The sequence below is a fragment of the Carica papaya genome, chromosome 4, assembly GCF_054855325.1.
Source record: "Carica papaya isolate Zhongbai chromosome 4, ASM5485532v1, whole genome shotgun sequence".
Classification (NCBI taxonomy): domain Eukaryota; kingdom Viridiplantae; phylum Streptophyta; class Magnoliopsida; order Brassicales; family Caricaceae; genus Carica; species Carica papaya.
The window spans coordinates 4,576,015-4,600,250 of record NC_142312.1 but is presented as its reverse complement, the minus strand read 5'-3'; the positions used below and the strand labels follow the sequence as shown (position 1 = coordinate 4,600,250).

Here is a 24,236-nt window from a genome sequence, read left to right as displayed (position 1 = left end):
ATTTTCTAAATTACGCAAAATACTGTATTATTGATAATTAAACTTTAATTCTATAATAGTGAATAAAGTGAGGGGTTCTTACCTGAATCGGTGTCCAAAACACCGAACTTTCAACTGCGCCTACTGGCGGTCGCTGGATTTCCTAAATTTTTTTATGAAAGTTAAAACACGTTTCAGATATCTAAAAAATATCTCAAAAAACTCAAAATCGATGTTAAAAACCTTTTCATGCTAATTTTAGAATTCTGGCACTTCCGTGTTCCGGTGATGGCGCTGCCACCCGCGGTGGCAGTTTGTCTCAAATTGGTCGTTTTCGGCCAGTTTTCGCCGGTTTCGGCTGATTTTATACACATCCTTGCAGAAAAATACGTTATAATGACTCGATTGATCGAAAAAAGTCAAAAAATAAAAATTTACTGGCGGCGAAATTTTCCAGTGTGACAACTCCACCGACTTACTTTCGCGGCTGGGTGTTTTTCTTCAGTCAACCTGTAGAAAACAGAATGATGAACACAATAGTAGAAAAATCGCACGAAATGAGAAACGGAAATAGGTTCATCAGAGGCAATTTTGGATTTTGCTCGCAAACCAAAATTTTCACCTTTTTTTTCAAAAATATTTTTAATTTCATCATCCACCTATTTTTTTTCTAATTTTATATTAAATAAAAATTTATAAATTTAAAAATTATATTTTTTATATATTTTTTTTAATTTCAAAATTAATACTGAACTAAACTTTAAACCCGAATATTACAATATATTTATTATAATTTAATTTCTAATGTTCTGTTCATTTATCAAGTACCAATAACGTTTCTAACTACAGCCCTTGTTTCACAACAAATTTAGCAATAATCTAAACTAAATTATTCATATCAAAATCTCGTTTCAAGAATTTTACGTTCTTATTGAGTAGAAAGATTCGTAATCCATACCCATCTCCTCCAATAAAAATTACTCGCACTTCTTTTTTGGCCAAAAAGAATTGCAAATACAGTATATTTATACATATACATATGTGGGTGACCTCAGAGTATATTGTATATATATTTCCTCAAAAAGATATATGTATATATATATATGTATAAAATGAAACAGTGGTCAGACGTTAGCCACAGCTATGTTTATCCGAAACAAAAGTGGCTATCCGCGTCACAATCTGTGGTTAACAAACCCGTGGTTATTATCTATGATGCTTATCGACCTCCGCCACGAGCATCCTTATAATTAAATGCATACCAGCAGTATTATTTTCTTTTTTATTTTTAGGTAAAAAATTAAATTAATTTTATTCTATCATAATTATTTTAAATAAAAAAAATTTAACATATACAAATTATTCTTTTTACTTAAAAATATAATAAATTAATCAAAATTTATTTTAATTTAATAAAATATTAATAAATTAACTTCTTAATTTTATTAAATTAAATTTCATAAGTCAATCATAAATATATAATATATTTATTAAATAACAACAAATAATACATTTTGTTTTTTTTACTTAAAAGTATTTTTTAATTTTATATATTTTTCTAAAGAGATGTAAGAGGGACAACAATTATTAACCTTTCAAATCAATTGGTTATTACAGTACCGCAATTTTATTAGGACTCACTTAAATTGAAAGTTTATCTAAGAAGATGATGTATGTGCGTGCATATATATATATATATTAAAGTTAATTTTTCACTTGTCAACTTCTTGATCCAATAGTGAATTCTTCTTACTCGAAGTGCGACCCACATGCCGCAGCACATAGTCCCACCAGATTACCACTTTCTACTAATTTGTTTTAATTCAGACCAACTTTACCTTCCCATACCATTCAGAGCCCTAATCAAGTACGAGTCATGTCAAACATAAACATAAGAAGCCAAGGGTAAACAGATAAAATTGATCCAGTCTTTCTAGAGTTGACCCAGATGATCAGCATATAGTCCAGTCATATGAAGGGAACCGAGTATAGTAAATCAGATTCATGAGTAAATAATTGAAACAAATTCATCAGTGTTGTTCTTGGTCATTTCCAGTTAAGATTTCTCCCTCGCATATCATTTCAGCATGATGATCATTACTATTTTACATTGTAGTTAACCAATAGTTAAAAAAAAATAAAAAATAAAATCTTATTGAAGATGTAACAAGCCAAAAAATACATCACATCAATACTCATACCGGTGGTGCCGTTGAGGAAAGGGGCCTAGAAAATGGCATGGACGTGGCCAACACCACTGGTCCCTTCTTCACTCACCCACCTTTAATCTGAAGATTGCTCACACCAACACCCAAACTTTCCATATTAGATTCATGTTTCGTCTCCTTTTGAGTCCTGAGATTAAGCCATGGGTGTTGCAGGCACTGCTGTGCAGTTGGCCGCTTCTCTGGTGCAAAATCGAGAAGCGGGCACAAAAACTCTGCAAACTCACGGGCATCAGCCTCAGAAAATCTGTATTTATCAACCAGCAGACGGTCAAGTGGCCAAAACTTCAGCCTCCGGATCCTCTTTAAATCCCCGTGCCTATCAAAATAATCCTTGGATCGAGCTCCTCCAATGGCAATCTGCTCGGACAATTGCAAACAGGAAATGGGTATTGAATCATTTGACACAGCTGGATAACACCAACGAGAAGATGTACTTACCTTTCTAGGCATCTTTCCTAAGAGTTCCATCATGAGAGCAAGGTGATCCTGAAGCCAATGCAGGAAAATAATGTCATGAAAAGCATTTTTCATTTCTTTTGCTGGGATGAGGTGGGGTGCAAGGAAAAACAATGGAACAATATAACATCCCCAAATGTAAGATAATTCCCATAAAGGATCCCACCACAAATAGTTGGCATATTGAAAAGCAAAATGATTCGTCTGCTACGTGTAAAATCAGCATCCACTAAAATAAGGTCCAATTAAGTTGTGGAGCAGCTAATCAACAAGAGAAGAGACTACTAAATTTCTTTTACAGACAAGATTTCTGAATCCACAGCAGAAAGTTACAGTTAATTCCAGGTTCATCCAAGCACATTCATTTGTCCATGAAAATTCAACATAGGCGTAGTTTTATTTTATCAGTGCCACCCCTTTATCTTCACCATTTTCTCCCTGAATACCAGTCAGAGCTAAGAGGGAGAAGACACCCCAGTGGGGGCTACAACAGCAACATAAAAGCCATCAGACAGTAGGATTGATTCATTCTTGGTACACTGGTAGGATAATGGAGAAGTTATCATACAGATTTACTATTTCGTTCTTGCTCAGCTGGTTTCATCAATTATAGAAATTCTCAAGTAACGTGAGAGAAAACCACATAAGCCAGCATGCATTAAAATTACAGCATGTACATAGAAAACCTTCATTATGATTCTTATTACTGCTTCATCAATTCCTTCATTTGCTAAATTCTATTCCTATGTTGTAGCATCATTATCTAAGACAGCAAACATAAGCTAGAATAGCAAGCCCAATTATGTTGTTCAAAATCAACAGCAAACTCTGTTGTATAATGAATTGATCAATGTAAAGAAGAACCAAGACAACTGTACCTCATCATCACTGTAGCCTTGTCCACTCTTAGGTGCAAAAAGCATGTCACCAGTAGCAAGCTCAAAAGTTGTACAAGCAAATGACCATATATCAACAGAATAAGAATATCCAGATCGAAGTACGACTTCAGGAGCTCTATACTGCCTTGTCTGGATTTCTTCCGCAAACTGCTTATCGGCCCAACATGCATTTCCAAAATCCACAACTTTGCACCTCATATCAATTCCTTCCAGACTTCTCTCACACTTTGGAGGTTCTACTCCTCCCATCGAAGCTCTTCTTTCAGATATCTTAGCAACTGCCCTCTTTGCTCTCCTTTTCAACTTCTTTTCAATAAGATTCATTGTAGCTCCACCATTTAGACTCCCCTCTGCCCTTTCAAGGATTGGGGTGAGCCCAGACCTGGTCGGATCCTTGGCAGGATCTATGGTGGAACAAAGAAGAATATTTTCAGGCTTTAAGTCAGTATGGATTATACCTACTTCTCTATGCAAGTAATCCAGACCCATCAGTATGCATTTGCAGATCTCACGGACACTATCCATTTCAAGCCCTCTATATCGGTTATGCCTGATCAGCCGGAGTAAACTGTCACCAAGAAATTCGAGGACCATGCATAAATGCTGTCCATTAGGGCCTGCGTGCTTAAAGTGATCGATAAGTCGCACAACATACTTGGAATTGGGGGGGTCACCATCAGAAATGGCAGACAGGATTCCAATTTCATGTAGCGCAGCTTGAGCAAATTGTTGTGCACTTTTCTGAATCTTGAGAGCAACATAACTCTTGGAAAGACAAAATAACAACAATTGAAGTTAAGCAACTCCAGTGGTATTCAACATAAGTATTAGAAAGGAGAATGAATGCATGGAGAAAATAGTGATTAAAAATAACAGTTTCTCACTTAAAGCAGACCCACATCGCAAATGGCAGATGATGAAAATATAAGTTTGCTCTAAAGTCTAAGTATTCAACAATGCATTTTGTTCACAAATGTTATCTTAGACAACATCTTATGAAATCAGATGAGCAGATCCATTTTTTGTATCCCCGGTAAAATGAGCATAAGATGAATTGCTGTATTCATGATCAAGTGCATGATTCATTTGTTTAGGCCAAAGGAACTACCATGTTGAACATGCCACTTTATTGAAAGTAAATAGAAAAGGCACATTTGCAACCATAGGCAAACTTAAGTAACTAAGAGTGTACGGAGATTTATGTGGCTAAAGTCGTTGAGATCTAATTTTCTTTTAAAAAATTCGTAATTTATATTTGCTATTGGAAGTATATGGCCATTACTGGAGGTCAAAGCCGCATTTATGACTTGACCGTACAGAACAATCATCCTAACTATAAAGATAGAGAGGCATCTACACTAGAAAACTTAGATGATAACATGATCATTATATTCTGTAAAACGACAGATTTTATCATATGTTTCACATGAGGACAAACGAATCACTCAAGATGGGTGCAGGCGAACGAGGCTGCCGAGCCTTGTTTATTGTCTCGATATATTTCATGGATTCGCATGGAACATTTGTAAGGAGGCCAACCACCACAACAGAGGAAGCTGAACATTTGTAAAACAACCTAAATATCATCGAAAAGAGATCATAATAATAATAATAAACTAAACATTTGTCCAGACAAATATGAGGCAACGTGTTGAGTAACGGATATATGAAATCTCATAATATTGGAAAGAGAAAATGGTGGAAAAATAGAAATAAAAGACTTTCTTCTATAAACAGAAAGTCCTAAAACCGGGAGGAAAACCGAAAAACTGCAGCCCGAAAATGGAAAACGATGCGATTGATGAATAACGAATCCGCGATCCCACCTTAAGATTTGACAATCCCGCTAAATACGTTACCGGAAACGAGGACTCAATAGTACGAAGAACAAGGAAACAGAGATCTCCGGCAAGTACAGGACAGAATCCATAAGAATTCAAAACTGCAGCGTATAGAAGGATTCAAATTTCAAACATTCATAAAAAAGAATCAAATCCAAAAAAATGATAACAAAATACAAGTTTCCTAGGCTTCGTGTGTTCAAACAACAAACAACTCGGTAAAGGAGAAAGAATCTAGAAAGATTAAAAAAAAATTGAAATAAGAAAAATATGTAAGGCCACGTTAATCGAGAAAACGAAGCAGAACGAATCAAGAGGGCAAAATACGAATAAACAAAAAAAAGAGAGAGAAAAAAGGAAGAGAAACGTACAGAAGTACGAGTATCGTAAGCGAGCCATACAGTAGAGAATTGGCCCCAGCCGAGCTTCCTCTGGGCGATGTATCGTCCACCAGCGAACGGATCGCCGATTCTAACAGCGTGATATCCACCTTTCCTATAAGAGTCGATTCCCTCATCGTCTTCCTCTGATCCGGACGAAGAAGAACACGACATGTCTTGTTGTACGATCGGAAAAACAGCAGTTTCTCTGCTACGGACTGGATTTGATCATAAAAATATATATATAGATGAATGATTTGAATGTGTTTCTTGTGAATAATGGTCGGAGCGGGGAAAAGATAATGAGAGAGAGAGAGAGAGGCTGTTGATGTGCAAATGGGATGTGAAAGTATATTAATTTTGGGTTGCAGCTGAGAGAAGAGAAAGGGGGAAGACTTGACTGTTAATATTTGTGGCCTTCGATACAAGACTCTCTCCACTTTTTTCTCTTTCTTTTTTTCTTTTTTTTTTAAAAAAAAAGTTTTTTTCTCTTTGAATTGAAACTTGCTCCTTTTTAAAGCTGGCCTCTCTCTAAAAAGTTTTTTTCATTTTTTTTTATGATGGAATGTAAAACTTTTTATGCAAAAATAAATTAAATTTTAATTTAAAATATTAAAATTAATATACTTAGATTGTTAAATAAATTTTATATATATATTTAATTATAATTGCTAATTAATTTAAATTATGTGAATTTTACATATTCATTAAATATACATTAGTATTTATTTTTTTAAAATTTATTTTTATTTTATTTTTTAAAAATTTTAACAGACAAACGTATTACATTACTTATAATTAATAATTTGATCACTAAAAATAATTGGTTTATTTAAAATTTATATTACTCTTACATATTTTTTTTATACAAAATAGAGTATAGTTGCAAAACATACGAAAAATATTATCATTTTTTTATCTATTTAGTATTAAATATATCACGTCACAGATTAAAATTAATGAAATTTTAATTACAAACAAAAATTTAATGTATGATTTAATTAAATTATTAAAATTACTATATGATTTTAGAAAATTAATTTATTGAGAAACTTTGGTATGATTTCATTTTGCCAATGCAGGTTGGGGGGTAGCAGTAGGTGGAATGGAGTAGTTTCCTCCAAATTTCTCCAAAATAAGCGGGTTGTCTCGTCATTACACTTCTTCCCCCTGCTTTTTTGACGCGATTCACTCACCTGCTGCCTTGTAAATATTAGAAACAGTCATGTAAATATATATTTTTTAAATCTATGAATATTTTATCATATTTTTAAAATAAATTATTATGCAATAATAAAATAGTGAACTATTTTTAATCATACAAATATTTAAATAATTAAAATAAAATATTTTTAATATTTTAAGTATAATACATTACTGTACCATAATAATTGTCATTCGTATTTATATATTATTTACAATTAGAATGTATAATGAAGAACGTTAACTTTACCATTAATTATCATATACAATTTAAAATCCGATTATTTCAAATATATTATATTATACATAACATAATAATTATTATTCACATTCTACATTCTTTATAATTAAGTGCACGTTATAACCATAAATATGGAATTTTTGAAAGTCGAATTCCCTTATACTCACTTTTCATTTTGAACTTTCAAAAAAAAATTGTTTGTATTATACACTACCCATTTATTTTTTATATAAATATAAGATAATTTCTTGTACGTAATTAATTAATAATATTTAAAATACACATATAACATAGAGATCGTAATTAATGTCTTGTTTAAAATAATTGTTCGTATAGAATAAATAACTTTTAATTTTATTTTCACCTTCTATAATCTTAACATGATTTTTGAATCTATAACTCTAAATATTGGATAAATTAATTATTTAAGACTTGTTGTTGCCATCTTCAAATTCAACTTTAAACTTTACAATATATAAATTATTATGTAACATATATCAAACAGTAAATTATTATAATCTATATAAACACTTAAAAAAATTATTATGGTTGGATGCTGTTTTTTTATTACTGTTACTATAATTATTGAACGAAACTATAAATTAAATAAAAAATTTAATATATCAAATTTAAATGATAATAGTAAAAAACATAACTATTTTTAATAACTACAAATTATTGTATGCGATGATAGTTAAAACATGACTGTTTCTAATATTTACAAATTATTGTATGCGATGCGTCAATTATTAAGAAAGTTATTATGTACATAAATGTTATACTTGTAGTGATTTTGTTCTTGTAAGTATCAATGGACTTAAAGTAATTTGTGCATGTTTCATTACTTTTTTTATGTAAATTAAAATTTAAGATATAATTAATTTAGTTGGAGAGGCAATACAAGGGGATCCGTGGCGCAATGGTAGCGCGTCTGACTCCAGATCAGAAGGTTGCGTGTTCGATTCACGTCGGGTTCAACTCCCCTTTTTGGGCACCTCTTTTACTTTTCTTTTTCCCTCACGTGCTCTCTATTATTGCTAGTCTTTCTTTTTCGGAAAAAAGGAATCAAAATGTCAATTAATTAATTAATGATAAATTATTTTTCTTTTATCTGTCTAAGAAAAATCATTTATATACGTTTATTGCTCTGGGAATTTTTAATGTCTTTTTTTTTTAAAAAAAAAAAAACCTATTGCATTTTTTTTCCCATTTAATAATTGTGTGTAAATATTAAACACTATTATACCAACAAACCCTCAGTTCACATTGAATTTGATATTAATAATTTTCCACTTTGAAACTTTGAGTCTGATTTAATGTTAAAAATAATTTCATATCCTATTTCATAAAAGTAATAAAGATGGGTAACTTGTGGGGAAATTTATTGGGGTCAAAACTCAACAAAATAACATGTTACATGGGGCATACATTATAACCTATTTCATAAAACTATAGTGCCATTTGTAAGGAATGAAAGTAGGAGGTAATAATTGTTCCAAGCACCAAAGTATAGTGGGGAAGTTGTTTATTTTCCTAATAATTTAAAACTATTTAATTTCTATAATTAGTTTCTAACCCCAATTAATAAAATATTAGATTTTGGGTAAAAAAATAATAATTACTTATTTGTTTTTTTTTTTTAACTCTTGCTATAAATATATATATATGCATAATAATTATTTTTAAAAATAAAACGTATAATATAATTATCTTTTTCTTTTTAAACCCACCAATAATTGTCACATACTTTACATACGTGGGTACAAATTATGATGTTGAACGTGAATTTGCAAAAAAAAAAAAGACAAATTTACTCCAAATTCAAATATTAATTCTTGTGGCACGCAATCATCTAACTTTAACATCACTTAATTGATATGATTACTTAGCATTAACATATATTATAAAGCAACAATTAACATACAATGAATATAACTTATGAAGGTATTTTTTTTTTCACTTACAAAGTAAAAAATAAATCATAATTCTATTTGTTGGGCACATGTACTGTTAGTATAATTGATAAATTTGTAATTTTTTTCATAATTATTTTTAATATTTTAATTTAAACTCAGGATACGAAATATGAATTTTGTTTAAGTTTTAATACATCAAATGCACTCGTTGATGTTTAATTTTTCAAATATACTTTAGAATATTAATGATCTTGTAAACATTATAAATAAATATATTCATACTATTAGTTCTATTTTATTATGTCATGACATGAGAGATTTATGCGGAATTATGATGGTCATTGACCACTTGATAGACATATAATTATTTATGTATACACGTGATGCCCGGTTGGTATCTTATCTAATAATAACATATTTATTTTATTATTTTTTTTAAATACTTATTATACATAAGAATTTAATGTAAACACATATATATCCGTAATCTCTTATTGAAAAAATTGTAATAACATAAAGTTAAAAATAAATTTCATGTTTCGTATATGAAACTAATTTATTAAAATTATAAAAAATATTTACATATTCATTATTCTTACATGAACTATGCATATGTCACTATAGAGCCATAGATTTGTACAAATCAAGTGAATATTTTTAGTCTTGCAACATCTAAGTACAATAAAATTTAATAACTTAATATTGAAATCAATACATATTAAATAAAAATTATTTTAATTTTCTAACACATAAGTATGAATCAAATATATCAAATACATAAAAAAAAATATATAAGTTTGATCCATAGTAAACGGATTATGTGTATAATATAATTACAATAATAATAATTTCACAAATTAATTTTAGATACTTTTTTATGTACTATTTTGAATCATATTTATTATAAATTTTAGATACAAAATTTTGATAGGGAAATACGGGTATAAATTTCTCTTGTGAGGTTAGAAAATAAGATAAGAAAACAAATGAAACTAGAAAAAAACTAGCGTCACGTGTTGATTTTCCTTTTAGACAACAACTTTATACATATATTTTAGATTATATTCAATTCGCTTCAATTTATGTTTAAGTTTAGCTCAATTTTATTTTTAAATTATTTTCGTAAACTATAATTATTGACTTCGTTTTATTATGTTCCAATTCTTTTTCCAAACTAGCCTAACCTAGATTTTAGATTTCCATTTTGAAAGTTGCAAGTTTAATGCAAACAAGTTTCGCGAAATTTTTTATTCAATTGATCGATATTATGTCACACCCAATTACATTATATACGTTATACCCTTACAATTAAATGTAAATTCTAACACTGAATCAATATTTTCCTAGTTCCTTTATTGTTTCCTCTTTTCTTTATGAATAAAACTATATAAATTTGTACTTTCTTCCATAATCTCATTGAAAATTAAGTTCTTTAATATATTAAAACTCATTTAAAAAAAAAAATTACTCTAATTGTTGTATATTCCTTACAACACTTCCTCAGATAATAAATTTGAAGCTAGTCCACACCCTAACATTGTTCTTTCTATCCTTATAGGGGTCGTAAATAGTTTAGTTTTTTTATTTCTTCCCTTTATTAACATATGTTTATATTTCATATATTTTATTAATAAATAATAGTGTTTTATTTGCTGTTAGAATTGATTCATTTCAAATTTTCTGATATATTGAATTTATTATTAGAAGAGTATAATCGTATATATTAGGAAATAAAATCTCTCATCAAATACCGGTTTTTCAAACTTTAAGTACGTAAATTAACTTATTTTCTTAAGTTACTTTTATAATAGGGTACTTGTACCACTTTATTTTGTAATAATATATAAGTTGATATTTTTTTTAAACAATTTAACAAAGTATTTTAGTAGCACGAGTTTACAAACTAGATTAGTTTATTCACGTGTTTAATAAATATATAATTTATGAAAAATTAATTTTATTCAAAAATTAAAAAAAAGTAACATATGATATATAGAAGCACCAAGAACTTGATACGTTTGGCATGAACACATAGCCGAAGATACTTGACATTTGGAAGCAAACAGTTTACCATATATAACATTTCTTCAAGTGAAACCAATTAGAAATTATTGGTCACATAATATTAGCTTTTAAAAATGTAGTGGTTATTTCCACTATCTATGCTATTGTAATCAGATGCTAAATAATATTACATTATTTTCGTAATGAATAATAACATACTGTCTATATAAAAACGATATAAGTAAACAATAAATATGTATTCTTTTCGTTTTTGCTATGTACTGTTAAATTTACACATCATAGTTTTTTGTAATGATTTGGTTGTTAGAATAATTTATTGAGATAAAATATGATATATATATTTTTTAATCTTAATAAAATTAGACTTTATACGGCTACCTTAGCCTTAGGGCTACTATAGTTTTCATTGTCAATTCCTTATCATTTTTAACTTTATTAGAAAACACCTTTTAAAACATAATGAGACAAAACGTATAGGATTTTAAAATTGTTAAGCTTTATTTTCATCTTTAACTTAGTTAATGCCAATATTTTTATAGAGTTTCTTAAATTCTTAAAATAGAAGTTGTATCTCAACAACTTTTGAAAAATGTTATTATAATATCCTATAAATCGTGTAACACTCGATCTCAAAAATTTAACTCAAGATAATTTTTTTGAATTAATAAAAAAATATAAATAATTATATCTTATTTTATTTTAATTTTTTAAAATTTTTGAGAAAAATAGAATTAGATGCCAAATTGAAAACAATTATGGAGAAATTGAGTGAAATTATGAATAAAGAGAGTATTTTTGAAAAGAAATTTAAAAACAGAAGGTAAAATCGCAAAAAAAAAAGTATAACCACGTAGGACGACCTTGTCAGCAGTCACGACGAGTCAGAACGCACTGCGTAGTGGATACACTAACATCAGCTCCATACGGGAGGCCACACGTGCGATCTACGTGTCTGGGCGATCTGACGACTCAGATCGCATCCCGTGCGCATAAACGACCCAAATGCATTTCCTCTTCATGTGCGATCGGACGAATGAGATTAATTACAATGGACAGTTCAGATTCTTCTACATAATTAGCCTAAATAGGCAACAATCAGACGACTCTCCTCGCTCCACGTCGACGCGGATGAATGATCAGGATCAAAGAGAAGATGGGTATTTAAACATCTCTTTAGTCGGTCCTAAAATCCCTAGCCGATAATCCTGATTGGAGAAAAAGAAAGAGGGTGGTCAGAGGGAAGATCAGCTACTAGAGGGATGCCAACGCCGTCGCACCAGAGCCATCACCGACGCTGAAGGAGGTAAAATTTTTTATTTTTCACTCGGAATTGAATTCCGAGCCTCCCACACCCATGTTGGAGCAAAAAGGGCAGCGGGTAAGATAGAAAACATGAGCAGAGCTCAACCGAGCTCCCCCGATCGCAACCTGAAAATCTCTCTAATAACCCTCTTCTTGTTTTTCGTTTCTCTCGATTTTCTGACCATCGTGTTTTTTATCCTTTTCTGGTGCAGGTTAACTGAAGGAAAACCCCGACCACAAAGGAGGAGCGACGGAGCTGCCGCACCTGGAGAGCTTCTGCCGGTAGGGTTTCCATTTTTTTCCTTTTCCAACTAACTGAGGCCTCATAACTTTATTTTTCCCAGGTTTACGTGCAAAATTGGCCTAAACCGATCGAAAATAGTCAGACCGAGGCGAACCATCGCCATGGGCAGCAGAGCAAGTACCGGAGCACGGCGACGCCGCAGTATCAAAATCCTAAAATTGGCCGAAAAAGTTTTAAAACGCCTATTTTGGCATTTTGAGGTATTTTTAGATACATAATGAGTATTTTAATTTTCATATAAAAAATTCAAGAAACTCGAAAATCGGTAGGAGGTGCAGTGAAAAGTATGATATTTTGGACACCAATTCGAGGTAAGAATCGCTCGCCATTTTTTTCTGTTACACTAAATTGAAGCTTAATAATCAATAACACTGTATTTTGTGAATTTTAGAAAAACTTGTAAAATTAATTATAAGTCACTAATAGAGGTGGAACCGGTCAATGTATATTTACCATAGTTTACTGTTTATTTTCTTCTATACTATCTAAAATGCTTACTGTTATATTGTGTGCTTTAAATTACTAGTTTTAATTATTTTCTTGGTTATTTAGTTACCCAACTGTGTAGCGCTCATCTGTTGGTTCGTTTTATAATAAATGTCACAATCATATTTTTTTGATTTGAATATTGTCTCTTTGCATGACTGATTGTTGATTTGTAAATATGAGATATGGGTATGTAATTATTGATTGGTTGATTATGTAAATTTGTGTATGGAAAGCTTATTGAGTACCCTGAGAAAGGGTGGACGGACCCGGTATATAAGGAAAAACTCTACCGTAGACATTATCTCAGTTAGACGATGATGAAAAGCGTCATAGCAGAAGAGTTTATGAGATATTGTTCACCTTTATACCGAACGAGGTATCGAGACAATGGTATGTTTGGCGCTCATTACCAGAATGGTGTGGGAACGACTAGTTAATTAACAAATTTGGATATTGGGTTCACGCATTATGAAATATCCTTGTAAACTCCCAGAAGTACCGATAAACAGGTAAAAAAAGTAAGTTACTATTCTTACTCGTTTGGATATAAAATCACAATGTTATTTGAATTATTGTATTTATAGGTCAATTTTGAGAACTCGTAACGGTAAGTATGAAATAAATAATTTTATGTTAAATGAATTTACCTAAATTAATGGCTCAATTAGTTGTTTTATAATTTTTACCAACCTTCAATTTTCCGTATAAGTGATTAGTGTTATATTTTTACTTGGCTAGTGTAACTCGCTCCCCTATTTAACAATTTCATATCAAGAAAATCAATATATGTATCTTGAACAACATGAGAGTTGCGAGTAAAAGTGACCTATCGGACTCCATCAAAGTTGCCAGTAGAAATTAACCCCATGTGATTTTAATTTTATTTATGTTTCTGTTATTTTAACTTATTTAAAAAAGACATTCTCGTAACCATATTTGGTATCATAATTTATTGTGTAAAAAATATAAACTCTTAATTATTATTTGTTTCCGCCGTTAAAATATATATTATTTTTCTTAAGGTTTTAGACATTTATAAATCGTCTAATTTATAAGTTATTGATACCACATATATAAACTTTTGTCAACAGAAAAAGAATGCTACGCTAAACACCTTATAAAGTATTAATATTGCATTCGCTCAAATTGGAAGTTATGTTTTGATAAATCTAAAAGTTATTTTAAATTTATTTATAAATCTACATTAATAATAAAAAGAAAATGAGAGCTTTACTTACAACGTAGAATTAGATCTAGTTAAATTTATATTTTTAATTAAAATAAATATAAATTTATAAACTAAGTCAACATAAATTACATAGTATAAAAGATACAAGAGAGAGAAAAATCGTAAGTGTAATTATTAGTTTATTGGTTTTTGGGAATTAATCATATAATTTCCTCTCATCCTACATTTTATTTATTTTACTCCAATTTTGATTTTCTCTCATTTAAATCTAATTTCCAAAATATTATTTTCCTATCTTTTGTACATATTTTTGAATTAATTTTTTTTTATCTAGTTTGATTATTTTCTAAAAGCTAAGTTTCCTTGTTTATTTTCATGCACAGATTAAATAATTTTAGTTAAATTATTCGATTAATTTGAGTAAATTGTACATTTTTGTTAACTTACAAAGAGTGAAGTTCCAAATTCATTTAAAAAGCCCATACTATTCTTTGAAATTAATGGTGGGTAAATATTTTTTTTTAGATATAATTGAAAATATAAAAATATTTGAAATCAAATTGAAGTTTTACCTATTTTAATTTTAACTTATTTAAAATTAACATGAATTAAAAAATTCAATTCAATAATTTAATAAGGTTTGGGGAGAATTAAACATATTTTATAGAAGTAAATTAACCATTTCTTGGGATAAGATTTAGTTCAAAATTTGGCTCAAAATATTACAAATCTCGAGTTTAGTGGAACAGTGTGTGAAGCGGCAGCGTTTCATGTCCAATCTCTATCGTTACGACCACACATGATGACGGAATCAGTTTCGAATAAAATGATAAATTATAATTTATTAATTATAATAATTGTAATTATCATTAATACGTTGGATGTAAATAATTTCACCTGGTAAAAAAAGTCAGACTGTTGTGACGCTGGCGGAAGCACCAACAGCGTGACGGTTGGAAACGGTGTCGTTTCAGCGTAGATCCAATCAAACATAATTTTATTCCTCCATCTCCTTCACCATTTCGTCCCCGCAAGCAGGCTAGCACCACCTGGTATCGGCCTTTTTTGGGGTTTTGTTAAGGCGACGAGGATTTGATACTATATAGATAAAAAATTGGAGTCAGGTCGAAATTTGAGCATCGTGTGTCGATCTATAAATTCGAGAGATGGCTAACAATGATCTCTTTGATGCGTACTTCAAGAAAGCGGATTTGGATGGAGATGGTCAGATCAGCGGAGCTGAAGCTGTTGCCTTCTCTCAAGGCTCCAATTTGCCCAAGCACGTCCTCGCTCAGGTCTCCTTTCTATCTTCTGTCGGTTTTTTTCCCAATATTTTCCCCCTTTTAGTTCCCGTCAACTAATCCCTTTGGTTCGTAAATCTAGAAACTCATAGAATGTAGGAGGGTTTAGATAAGATTTCTTATTCTTTTTATGTATCTGTTTGCTCAAATTTATTAGCGATTGTCTGGAGTATTTACTAGGCTGCCTAACTCAACAGAACTTTGTCCTCAGATATATTCGATTTTCCTTCATAATGGATAATGGGCTGTTTTATGTCTTTCTTCTCTCTCTCTATCTCTCTCTCTCTCTCGGGTTTCCTTATATGGTTAATTGGTAGCAACTGATTTTCAGAAGAATCAGAAGATGAAAAATAAAATGGATTGGAACCCAGTGGATGTACTGATAGTAGATGCAATGCGTTAAACTATCTATCCAGTTGAAATTGCAAAAGAAGGTTAATATCTGAGATGAAATTGCAGCTTTCAGATCAGTGCATCACTCTTTGAACGTTATTTTACTCTTATATGTCTTGTCATGTATATATATATATTCTACTATTTGAGATTATTTGGCCTGGAATCCCTTACTAATTAAATTTGGATGTATGATGAATGATCCCAGAGGAAGATTTTAACAGCAATGCTCCTGCACTTACAAATTGATCCTGTTAAGAGTTGTATTTAATCCTTCTCTGAGTTATTGGAGTAACTAATATTCCCTTTCTTTTAACTTCCCATGTTCTGCAGATCTGGGCACATGCCGATCAGAAGAAAGTTGGTTACCTGGGTCGAGCAGAGTTTTACAATTTTCTTAAACTTGTCACAGTGGCTCAGAGTAAAAGAGAATTGACCCCTGACATGGTGAAGGCAGCACTTTATGGTCCTGCGTCGGCTAAAATACCTGCCCCTCAAATAAACCTTGTTGCTACACCTGCTCCTCAGTCTAAGACAGCAGGACCTGTTCCACAAGTAGGTACATCAGCTCCATCTCAAAGCAGTGGTGTTAGAGGGCCACCTAATATTGGAAATGCAGGTGGTAACCAACAATATTTTCAATCTCAGTCAAATCAGTTTTCAAGACCACCTCAAGGTATGCTTCCAAGTGCTGCATCTCAATCACAACCAGCATTTGCAAGTCAAGGTATGCCTAGGGGAGTTACACCTGGTGCTCCTCGTCCACCAAGTTCAACCACATCAACTGATTGGCTAAGGGGAAGTACAGGTGGCTCTTTAGGTGTGGTGAATACGCAGCTTCCTAACAAAGACAACAATTCTTCCACAAGTCAGGATCCATTTGTGCCGGCAATATCAGGTATAGCTTCCTCTTTTCAACCAAGACCACTGATGGCTGCTGGACAAACACCCTCTGTGCTGCCAAAAACTCAAGATAAACTCACTCCACCTAATCAGTTGGCGGACAAGGATTCTAAGGAATCAATTGCTTCAGGAAATGGATTTCCATCTGATTCACTTTTCGGAGATGGCTTCTCTGCAATTCCAGCCCAACCAAAGCAAAATTCCTTGGCTGCTCCAGCATCAATAAGTAGCTCTTCTGTTTCAACAGGGACTGTACCCCCATCTACTGTCCCTGTAACTTCAGTTAAGCCAACTCCGCATGAATCTCTGCCAACTACATTTGGCCAGCATCCTGTAGTGGGTCAGCACCAGAAAAGTCAGTCAACAGGAAAACTATCTGAACAACCAGCTACCCAGAGTACAACTGCTCCCAGTCCAACAGGTTTTTCTGTTGGAGCAGGAAATTTAGCTTCCAGTCAATCAACTCAGTCTCAACATCCATGGCCAAAGATGACGCCAGCCGAAGTTCACAAGTATTCTAAAGTTTTTGTGCAAGTAGACACTGATAAAGATGGTAAAATTACTGGTGAGCAGGCACGTAATCTGTTCTTAAGTTGGAGGCTTCCAAGAGGTAGGCTATGGGATGCTTTATCCTTATTTTCCTTCTACTTTTATCGTGACATTTAATGGGAGGAGTAAAATAATCGAGTTGGCAACCATTGCTGTACATGAACATAAGCTTATTGGTATCAAATATGCATCTGGCTTAATGGAATTGCAATATGCAATCTCTGTCCTAGTAGCTGAGTGGTGTCTGGTTGTTTCAATATGCTCTTGATGCAATGATAGTGTTTATCAACACTTCCCATGCAGTTATTTCTGCTTAGGCTGCAAAATAGGAATTCTTTCTGAAGGCTATAATAAGGGTCAACCTTACATTGCCCAAAATGCATATTGAAAAATGACTGGGTTCCTAGGGCAGCTCAACCTGATTTAAAATTTTTGACAGGTTCTAACCAAAAAAGAAAAAGAGCTTTTGTTGAAGGCTTGGTTGTAATGTTATTGTTGTAGTTTTGATTTCTATTCAATCCTTTGGTACCAGTCAATTCTTTTATTCCTTTCTATATCTTTTGTAGCTTTCCCTGTTCTTGATCAAGAATGTTGAAGCTTTAACAGTCATTTCAGGATATCCTTATAGATCTTGTGTGATGTACTCGACAAGTGTAATCAGTGAGTACCATTATTCTGTGATGCTTACTATATCATTACTCTTGGTGTTCCAGAGATCTTGAAGCAGGTGTGGGATCTATCTGATCAAGATAATGACAGCATGCTCTCCTTTAGGGAGTTCTGTATCGCTCTTTACTTGATGGAGCGTTACAGGGAAGGTCGCACTCTTCCTACAATGCTTCCAAGCAACATCATGCCTGGTGAAACTCTAGGTTTTGGCACAGCTCAACCTCCAGCTGCCTATGGCAATGCAACTTGGAGACCGGCATATGGTATGACCTTCCCAACAAGTTTTTAATATTTAACTTGCGTCCATTTTATCTATTTTATTGGTGGATGTGATTTCCAATAAATTTTGAATAGGTTTCCAGCAATCAAATATTCCTGGTGCTTCAAGGCCGCCTCTCGCTGTTGCAAGGGGTAAACCACCAAGGCCTGTTCCTGCTTCTCACGGTGAAGGAGCTATGCCAGCTGGTCATCAGAAGCCCAAAGTTCCAGTGCTGGAGAAACATATAGTGGATCAACTCAGCAAGGAAGAGCAGGATTCATTGAATGCAAAGTTCCAGGAGGCAACTGCCATTAATAAAAAGGTACTTCCCATATTGTCTACTGTTAAAGTTTTTCTTCTGTGATCATTCACCTTTTTGCTTCTTGTGAGATTTTTCCAGTATATCTATCTTTGCTAGTGCTTTTTGAGTTTTTTTTTGAACTATTTTTCAAGTCTATTGTATTGGTAGAGTCCAGATAATATCAGCAATTGCTACATTTGAAAACCGCCAAATCATCTATTTCTACAAAGATGTTTGTTCAAGAATGTGTTAATTCTACAAATGTTTATATAATGGATGTTCAGTGATATAAACATTAGTTATGTTAATTTGAGTATGTGGGAATTTTACTACGTTAATTCTGGATAGTCCAGAATAGAGCTTTGAAAAATTCCTCTTCACCTTTATCTCAAAAATTTCTCTTCTCCTTTGCTTCAATCTTGGATCATTGGCTTAAACGCTTTAATATTTTGTGTAAAGGTCATTCTGTGTTTGATGTGGTTGATTTTTTCGTCATATTGATCTATTCCCTTTTGAGGGCTGTAAACATTTTAATATATGAGTGGGATCCCTGGGTGCTTTTAATATCATTTTCTTATTCCTCTCATAAAAGAATTTTTAGTTCCTTTAAGAGTTGAACTGTATATGAGTATTTTATCTCTGTTATTTTTTTATTCTGTTTCATTTCCAAGTGTTTGAATTCAATTTTTATTGATAAAGCATGTCTTAGTTAATTTTTATATTTCTTGTTTTTGTTTTTAGTATCTGTTTTGCTTAAAGTACTTGAGATAGCTTTCCTGCAATTAATGTTTGATTTCCTTCTCTTCTTTTTAATGTTTTAATTATTCTAATATGAAGGTAGAAGAGTTGGAAAAGGAGATCACAGATTCAAAACAGAAAATTGAGTTCTGCCGTGTTAAGATGCAGGAGCTTGTGAGTATATTCTAGTGCTCTTGTTCTGTTTTTGCACCGATGATAAATGATTTCCATGTTGTCATGTCACTTGCAATTATCTTTTCTATGATATTAGTTTGTAATATGCATCTGTATTCCCTGCCTGTGCTCAGTAAAGTAGAGAATCAATTGGATGCAACAGAAACAATAACTAAACAGTTTTTGGTAAATCAAGAAAGAACTAGTTGAGTTTTGATATAGATGTTGGTGTTATCTGATTGACATTAATCTGGCATTGAGTTATTTGATCGAGACATATATAATCCCAAGGGTTTTTTCTGATATTAGATTTTTTTGAGGTTATCTTGGGTCTTCGCATTTTTCTAATTTTGATTTAGAGAACGTTCTTACACAAATGATGATGACTTTCGACACGTTTGTTAAGGTCTAATTGTCTTTTTCGGGCACATGTATCTCCAAATAAATAGATAAATTAATGTTTGTATATGTTTGTAGTTCTGTATTTTTTTCACATGAGTACATGTAACACCTTGAAAATAAGCCAAGCCCCTAGACTCTGTCTGTCATCTTGCATCTTGGCTGGTGCGTTTGGGCTATAAGACACGCTGTAGAACAGCTAATTATGTGAAAGCAACTGTCTAGCAAGCAAAAAGGGAAAAGTAAAAGTTTGGACTCTAGAATTTTAGAGGTAATGACAGGGTGATGAAAGTTCAGGTAACTGAGACATTTAACTCGTGGATATATTGTTTGATTAGCCCCTTGTTTTATAATAAGCTGGTGCAATGATATGTAAATATCAAGGCATTATAACCTTTCTCTTGGGGGAAAATGGATATTCCTTTCCTACTGCAATATTGGGGCTTCTGTATCATTTATTGTTTCCCTTTTCCTTCGGCATCCTCTTGTTCAGATTTTTTATAAAAGCAGATGTGACAATCGACTCAATGAAATAATGGAAAGAGTGTCTGCTGATAAACATGAGGTATCTCCTTACCCAGAATTGTCCTTATTTCCCCACATTAATAACTGGTTGGTTTTACTAATATGATCAATTTGTATTTCAGGTGGAGTCATTGGCAAGGAAGTACGAAGAGAAATACAAGCAGACTGGAGATGTAGCCTCTAAATTGACTATTGAAGAGGCCACATTTCGTGATATTCAGGTATTAATTGCTAGGATCTGATTAAGTTGTTTTGCTGCATCATGTAGGTCAATATGCGTATTTAGGTGTAAGATTTTGACTGCTAGTACTTTCATTAACAAAGGCATTATTCTACCGAGTCAAATGCAGGAGAAAAAAATGGAATTGTATCAGGCAATAGTTAAAATGGAAGAAGGCAACCCCGAAAATGGTGTTCTTAAGGTACATAGTATTGAGATTAATTTGGTGGATAGCATGGAGACCATGTTTCCAAGGTTTTTCTTTTTTTTCCTGTTGGGTTTTGCAGGAGCGTGCTGAGGGCATTGAATCTGCCCTGGAGGAACTAATTAAAACTCTTAATGAACGCTGCAAACAGTACGGATTGCGTGGCAAACCAACGACACTGGTTGAGCTTCCCTATGGTATGTCTCAGACCTTGTACCATTTAATATTTGTTTTTCTTGTTTGTTAGGTGGAATTTGGCCCATTTATCTTCCATCTATTATTTTTTTTCCAGTTATTTTTCCCTCTCATTCAGAAAATTTATTTTAGACTTTCTGCCAAGGTTACTTGAAATTTTGGTGGTTTATGTCACCATGAAAAAATGATATATCTGATATAAATATAGTTTAATTCCTTTTCTGTAAATTTCATAATAATATAACATACAAAATCGAGATTATTTTTTAAGTTTAATATTCATATATTTTGATTGCTTTACTCTTCCGGCTCTTTTTTTCCTCCCAAATACTAATTCCTTCTTTTGATGATAATGATGACAGAGTTTAGGGGCTTTTTAGTTGTGGGAAATTTTCTATTCTTTGATTTTTAGCTATAGCATTATTTTCTGTTTGAGCTTATGCAAAAATTATGAGCAGTCCCTCATGCATGTGTACGGAAACATAAAGTTGTGTTTGTATCACTTAATTGGATGAAAGTTACATTTCCTTTTGCACTTTTATTACTGACAAACGAGTTCTCTGTCACTATCTGTCTAGAAGATAGCTTAAATGGTCTCACAATATTTGCATCTTGTTTTTTGATCTTTCTTAAAGGCTGGCAACCTGGCATCCAAGAAGGAGCAGCTGATTGGGACGAAGATTGGGATAAGTTTGATGATGAAGGTATTTAATTGGTTATTTGTTGTATTACAAGAGCTTTCAATCCACTAGTTTTTAGGTGATACTCTTTTCCATAAGGGGGCTCAAGAATATCCAGCATAAATGACTCTTACTCTTTGTTTGGAGAATATCAGTCTGATGTTCAAATGGATTATTTAGGTGAATTGTTCTTTTTATTCCTTTTCAGGGTTCACATTTGTCAAAGAGCTCACTCTGGATGTACAGAATGTCGTAGCCCCTCCTAAACAAAAATGTTTGCCGATTGAGAATGGACCATCATCAACAAATGAGGTTTCTAATGCTTCATGTCTGGATATCGATGCTAAATCAGAGAAGGTTGCAATTGCAGATGAACACTCCTCTGAAAAGGAATTGACATCTGAACAAGGGGATGCCTTGAAAAGAAGTCCTCCTGTCAGTCCAGCTGGGGGAGGTGCAGCTGAGAACCAACCTCCAGAATTCCAAGATTCCAGTCACGTAAAAAGTAATGATGCTGATGGTTCCCGCCATGCTGAAGACAACAGGAGGTCTGTGATTAAGTTTACACACACACACACACACACGATCATTAGTAGCAGGCAATTATTTCTTTTTCCTCTGTACTTGATGCTTTACGTCCAAGCAATTCTGTGAGCATTAGTAGCTGGGCATTATTTCTTTTTCCTCTGTACTTTATGCTTTTTGTGGCTGAATTTGATGTTTTGCTTCTGCAGTGATCACGGTGGTGCTGAATCTACAGTTTCTGCAGACAAAATTTTTGATGAACCTAGCTGGGGTACATTTGACACTCATTATGATACAGATTCTGTGTGGGGCTTTGACTCTGATAGTGGCAAGGTATGTGGACAAATACAGACAATGCTTTCTGAGTGTCCATGTCTCAAAACTTCTTTGTTTGAACTTTTTCTTGGGAGTCAAAAGCCTTGTTTCTGACACAAGAATTTGCTAGTCCTTTTGTTTCCAAATGAAGCATATTTATTATGACTGTATGAAGTTTCAACTGATTTTTCTTCCCAAAAGATTTGTAATAAATGCAGTGAAAGTTACATCTTCCTGATTAATTGTTCTAACAATGTCTTGCTTGCAGGACGGTGATCACCGGATAAATGATGATCTTTCTGGATTTGGTCTTAGTGACTTTAATATAAAGCCAATAAAGACGGGCGCCACAAACATGGATGGCATGTTCCCTGGAATGAGCCAATCTGTGTTTGCTGATTCTGTCCCAAGCACCCCAGCCTATAACTTTGGAAATTCCCCACAGAGTTTTAGTGAAGGGTCAGAGTTTGGTATAAGGCCAATGACAGAGACTCCTCGTACCGATAACATATTCCCTGGAGGCCCATCTTTGTTTGCAGATTCTGTTCCAAGTACCCCTGCCTACAATTTTGGAAGCTCCCCTCACAGGTTCTCGGAGGATCACTCATTTGACAGCTTCTCTCAGTTTGATTCATTTAACATGCATGAGAGCGGATTCTCTCAGTCTCCACGCCATTCTCTAGCTAGGTTTGATTCAATGCGCAGCACCAGTGATTCTGATCTGTTCCCGTCGAGATTTGATTCGTTTAATGCACAAAGATTTGATTCGTTTAATGCACAAAGGTTTGATTCCTTAAGCGTGCACGAAAGTGGATTTTCTCAATCCCCACGGAATTCCCTATCAAGATTTGATTCCATGCGCAGCACTGGAGACTCTGAATATAGTCACGGATTCTCATCATTTGATGAGACAGACCCTTTCGGCTCGAGTGGCCCTTTTAAGACATCTTCAGACAGTCAAACTCGGAGGAGAAGTTCTGATAATTGGAGTGCTTTCTAGGAGACTAGGTATGTTATAATCGAAGTGCGGGGTTTTCTTTACAGTTTGAAGGCTCATTTATAGATGAGGTTTGTTCATTGTATGCGTGGTGGTCTTATTCTTTAATTAGTATATAGTTTGTGTTGTATGTGACAATGAGTGGTTTTGCTTGTAGCTAGGCCTCATGTAATATTTCAAGTCTTCTTTCCATGGACTTGTCATTTTTTCACCCTCATTGCAATTTTCCTCGTGTGGATAGTCAAGAGTAAAGATATATATGATTTCTATTTTCATTTTTTTAATATTAATTTTGAAGTTTACAAGAATAAAATGACATTGATCAACATATGCAGAAGTCTTTATGTGTTTGAATATGCAGCCATGGCTGCCAATTATTTTGTTAAACGTTGGATTCTAGAATTATCATTTGTTTTGTTATCATTAGCTAACTTTT

General features: G+C 32.8%; 2 protein-coding genes and 1 non-coding gene across 4 annotated transcripts; 2 read left to right on the top strand and 1 right to left on the bottom strand.

Moving 5' to 3' along the window:
• Positions 1-1,952: 1,952 nt before the first annotated feature.
• LOC110822237 (Protein kinase superfamily protein) lies at positions 1,953-6,224 on the bottom strand. 2 transcript variants are annotated; one of them, XM_088217498.1, is made up of 5 exons: positions 5,775-5,940; positions 5,389-5,504; positions 3,542-4,327; positions 2,646-2,693; positions 1,953-2,564 (listed from the first exon to the last, which is right to left on the bottom strand). In XM_088217498.1, the coding sequence occupies exons 1-5, from the start codon at positions 5,800-5,802 to the stop codon at positions 2,253-2,255; spliced, it is 1,290 nt and encodes a 429-aa protein (XP_088073624.1). In that variant the 5' UTR covers positions 5,803-5,940; the 3' UTR covers positions 1,953-2,252. The 2 variants fall into 2 exon arrangements, with proteins under 2 accessions (XP_088073624.1, XP_021907983.1); XM_022052291.2 differs by lacking the exon at positions 5,389-5,504 and having other exon boundaries at positions 5,775-6,224.
• Positions 6,225-8,132: 1,908 nt separating this feature from the next.
• TRNAW-CCA (transfer RNA tryptophan (anticodon CCA)) lies at positions 8,133-8,204 on the top strand. The gene has a single exon. It is a non-coding gene; the product is annotated as a tRNA-Trp (tRNA).
• A 7,203-nt stretch (positions 8,205-15,407) lies between these two features.
• On the top strand, positions 15,408-24,084 carry LOC110822530 (Calcium-binding EF hand family protein). Its single transcript, XM_088217495.1, has 13 exons — positions 15,408-15,747; positions 16,480-17,659; positions 18,312-18,530; positions 18,622-18,848; positions 19,665-19,739; positions 20,632-20,703; positions 20,786-20,884; positions 21,014-21,085; positions 21,171-21,285; positions 21,919-21,987; positions 22,172-22,511; positions 22,698-22,821; positions 23,072-24,084. Exons 1-13 carry the CDS (start codon positions 15,619-15,621, stop codon positions 23,801-23,803), a joined length of 3,453 nt encoding a protein of 1,150 aa, XP_088073621.1. The 5' UTR covers positions 15,408-15,618; the 3' UTR covers positions 23,804-24,084.
• Positions 24,085-24,236: the final 152 nt, after the last annotated feature.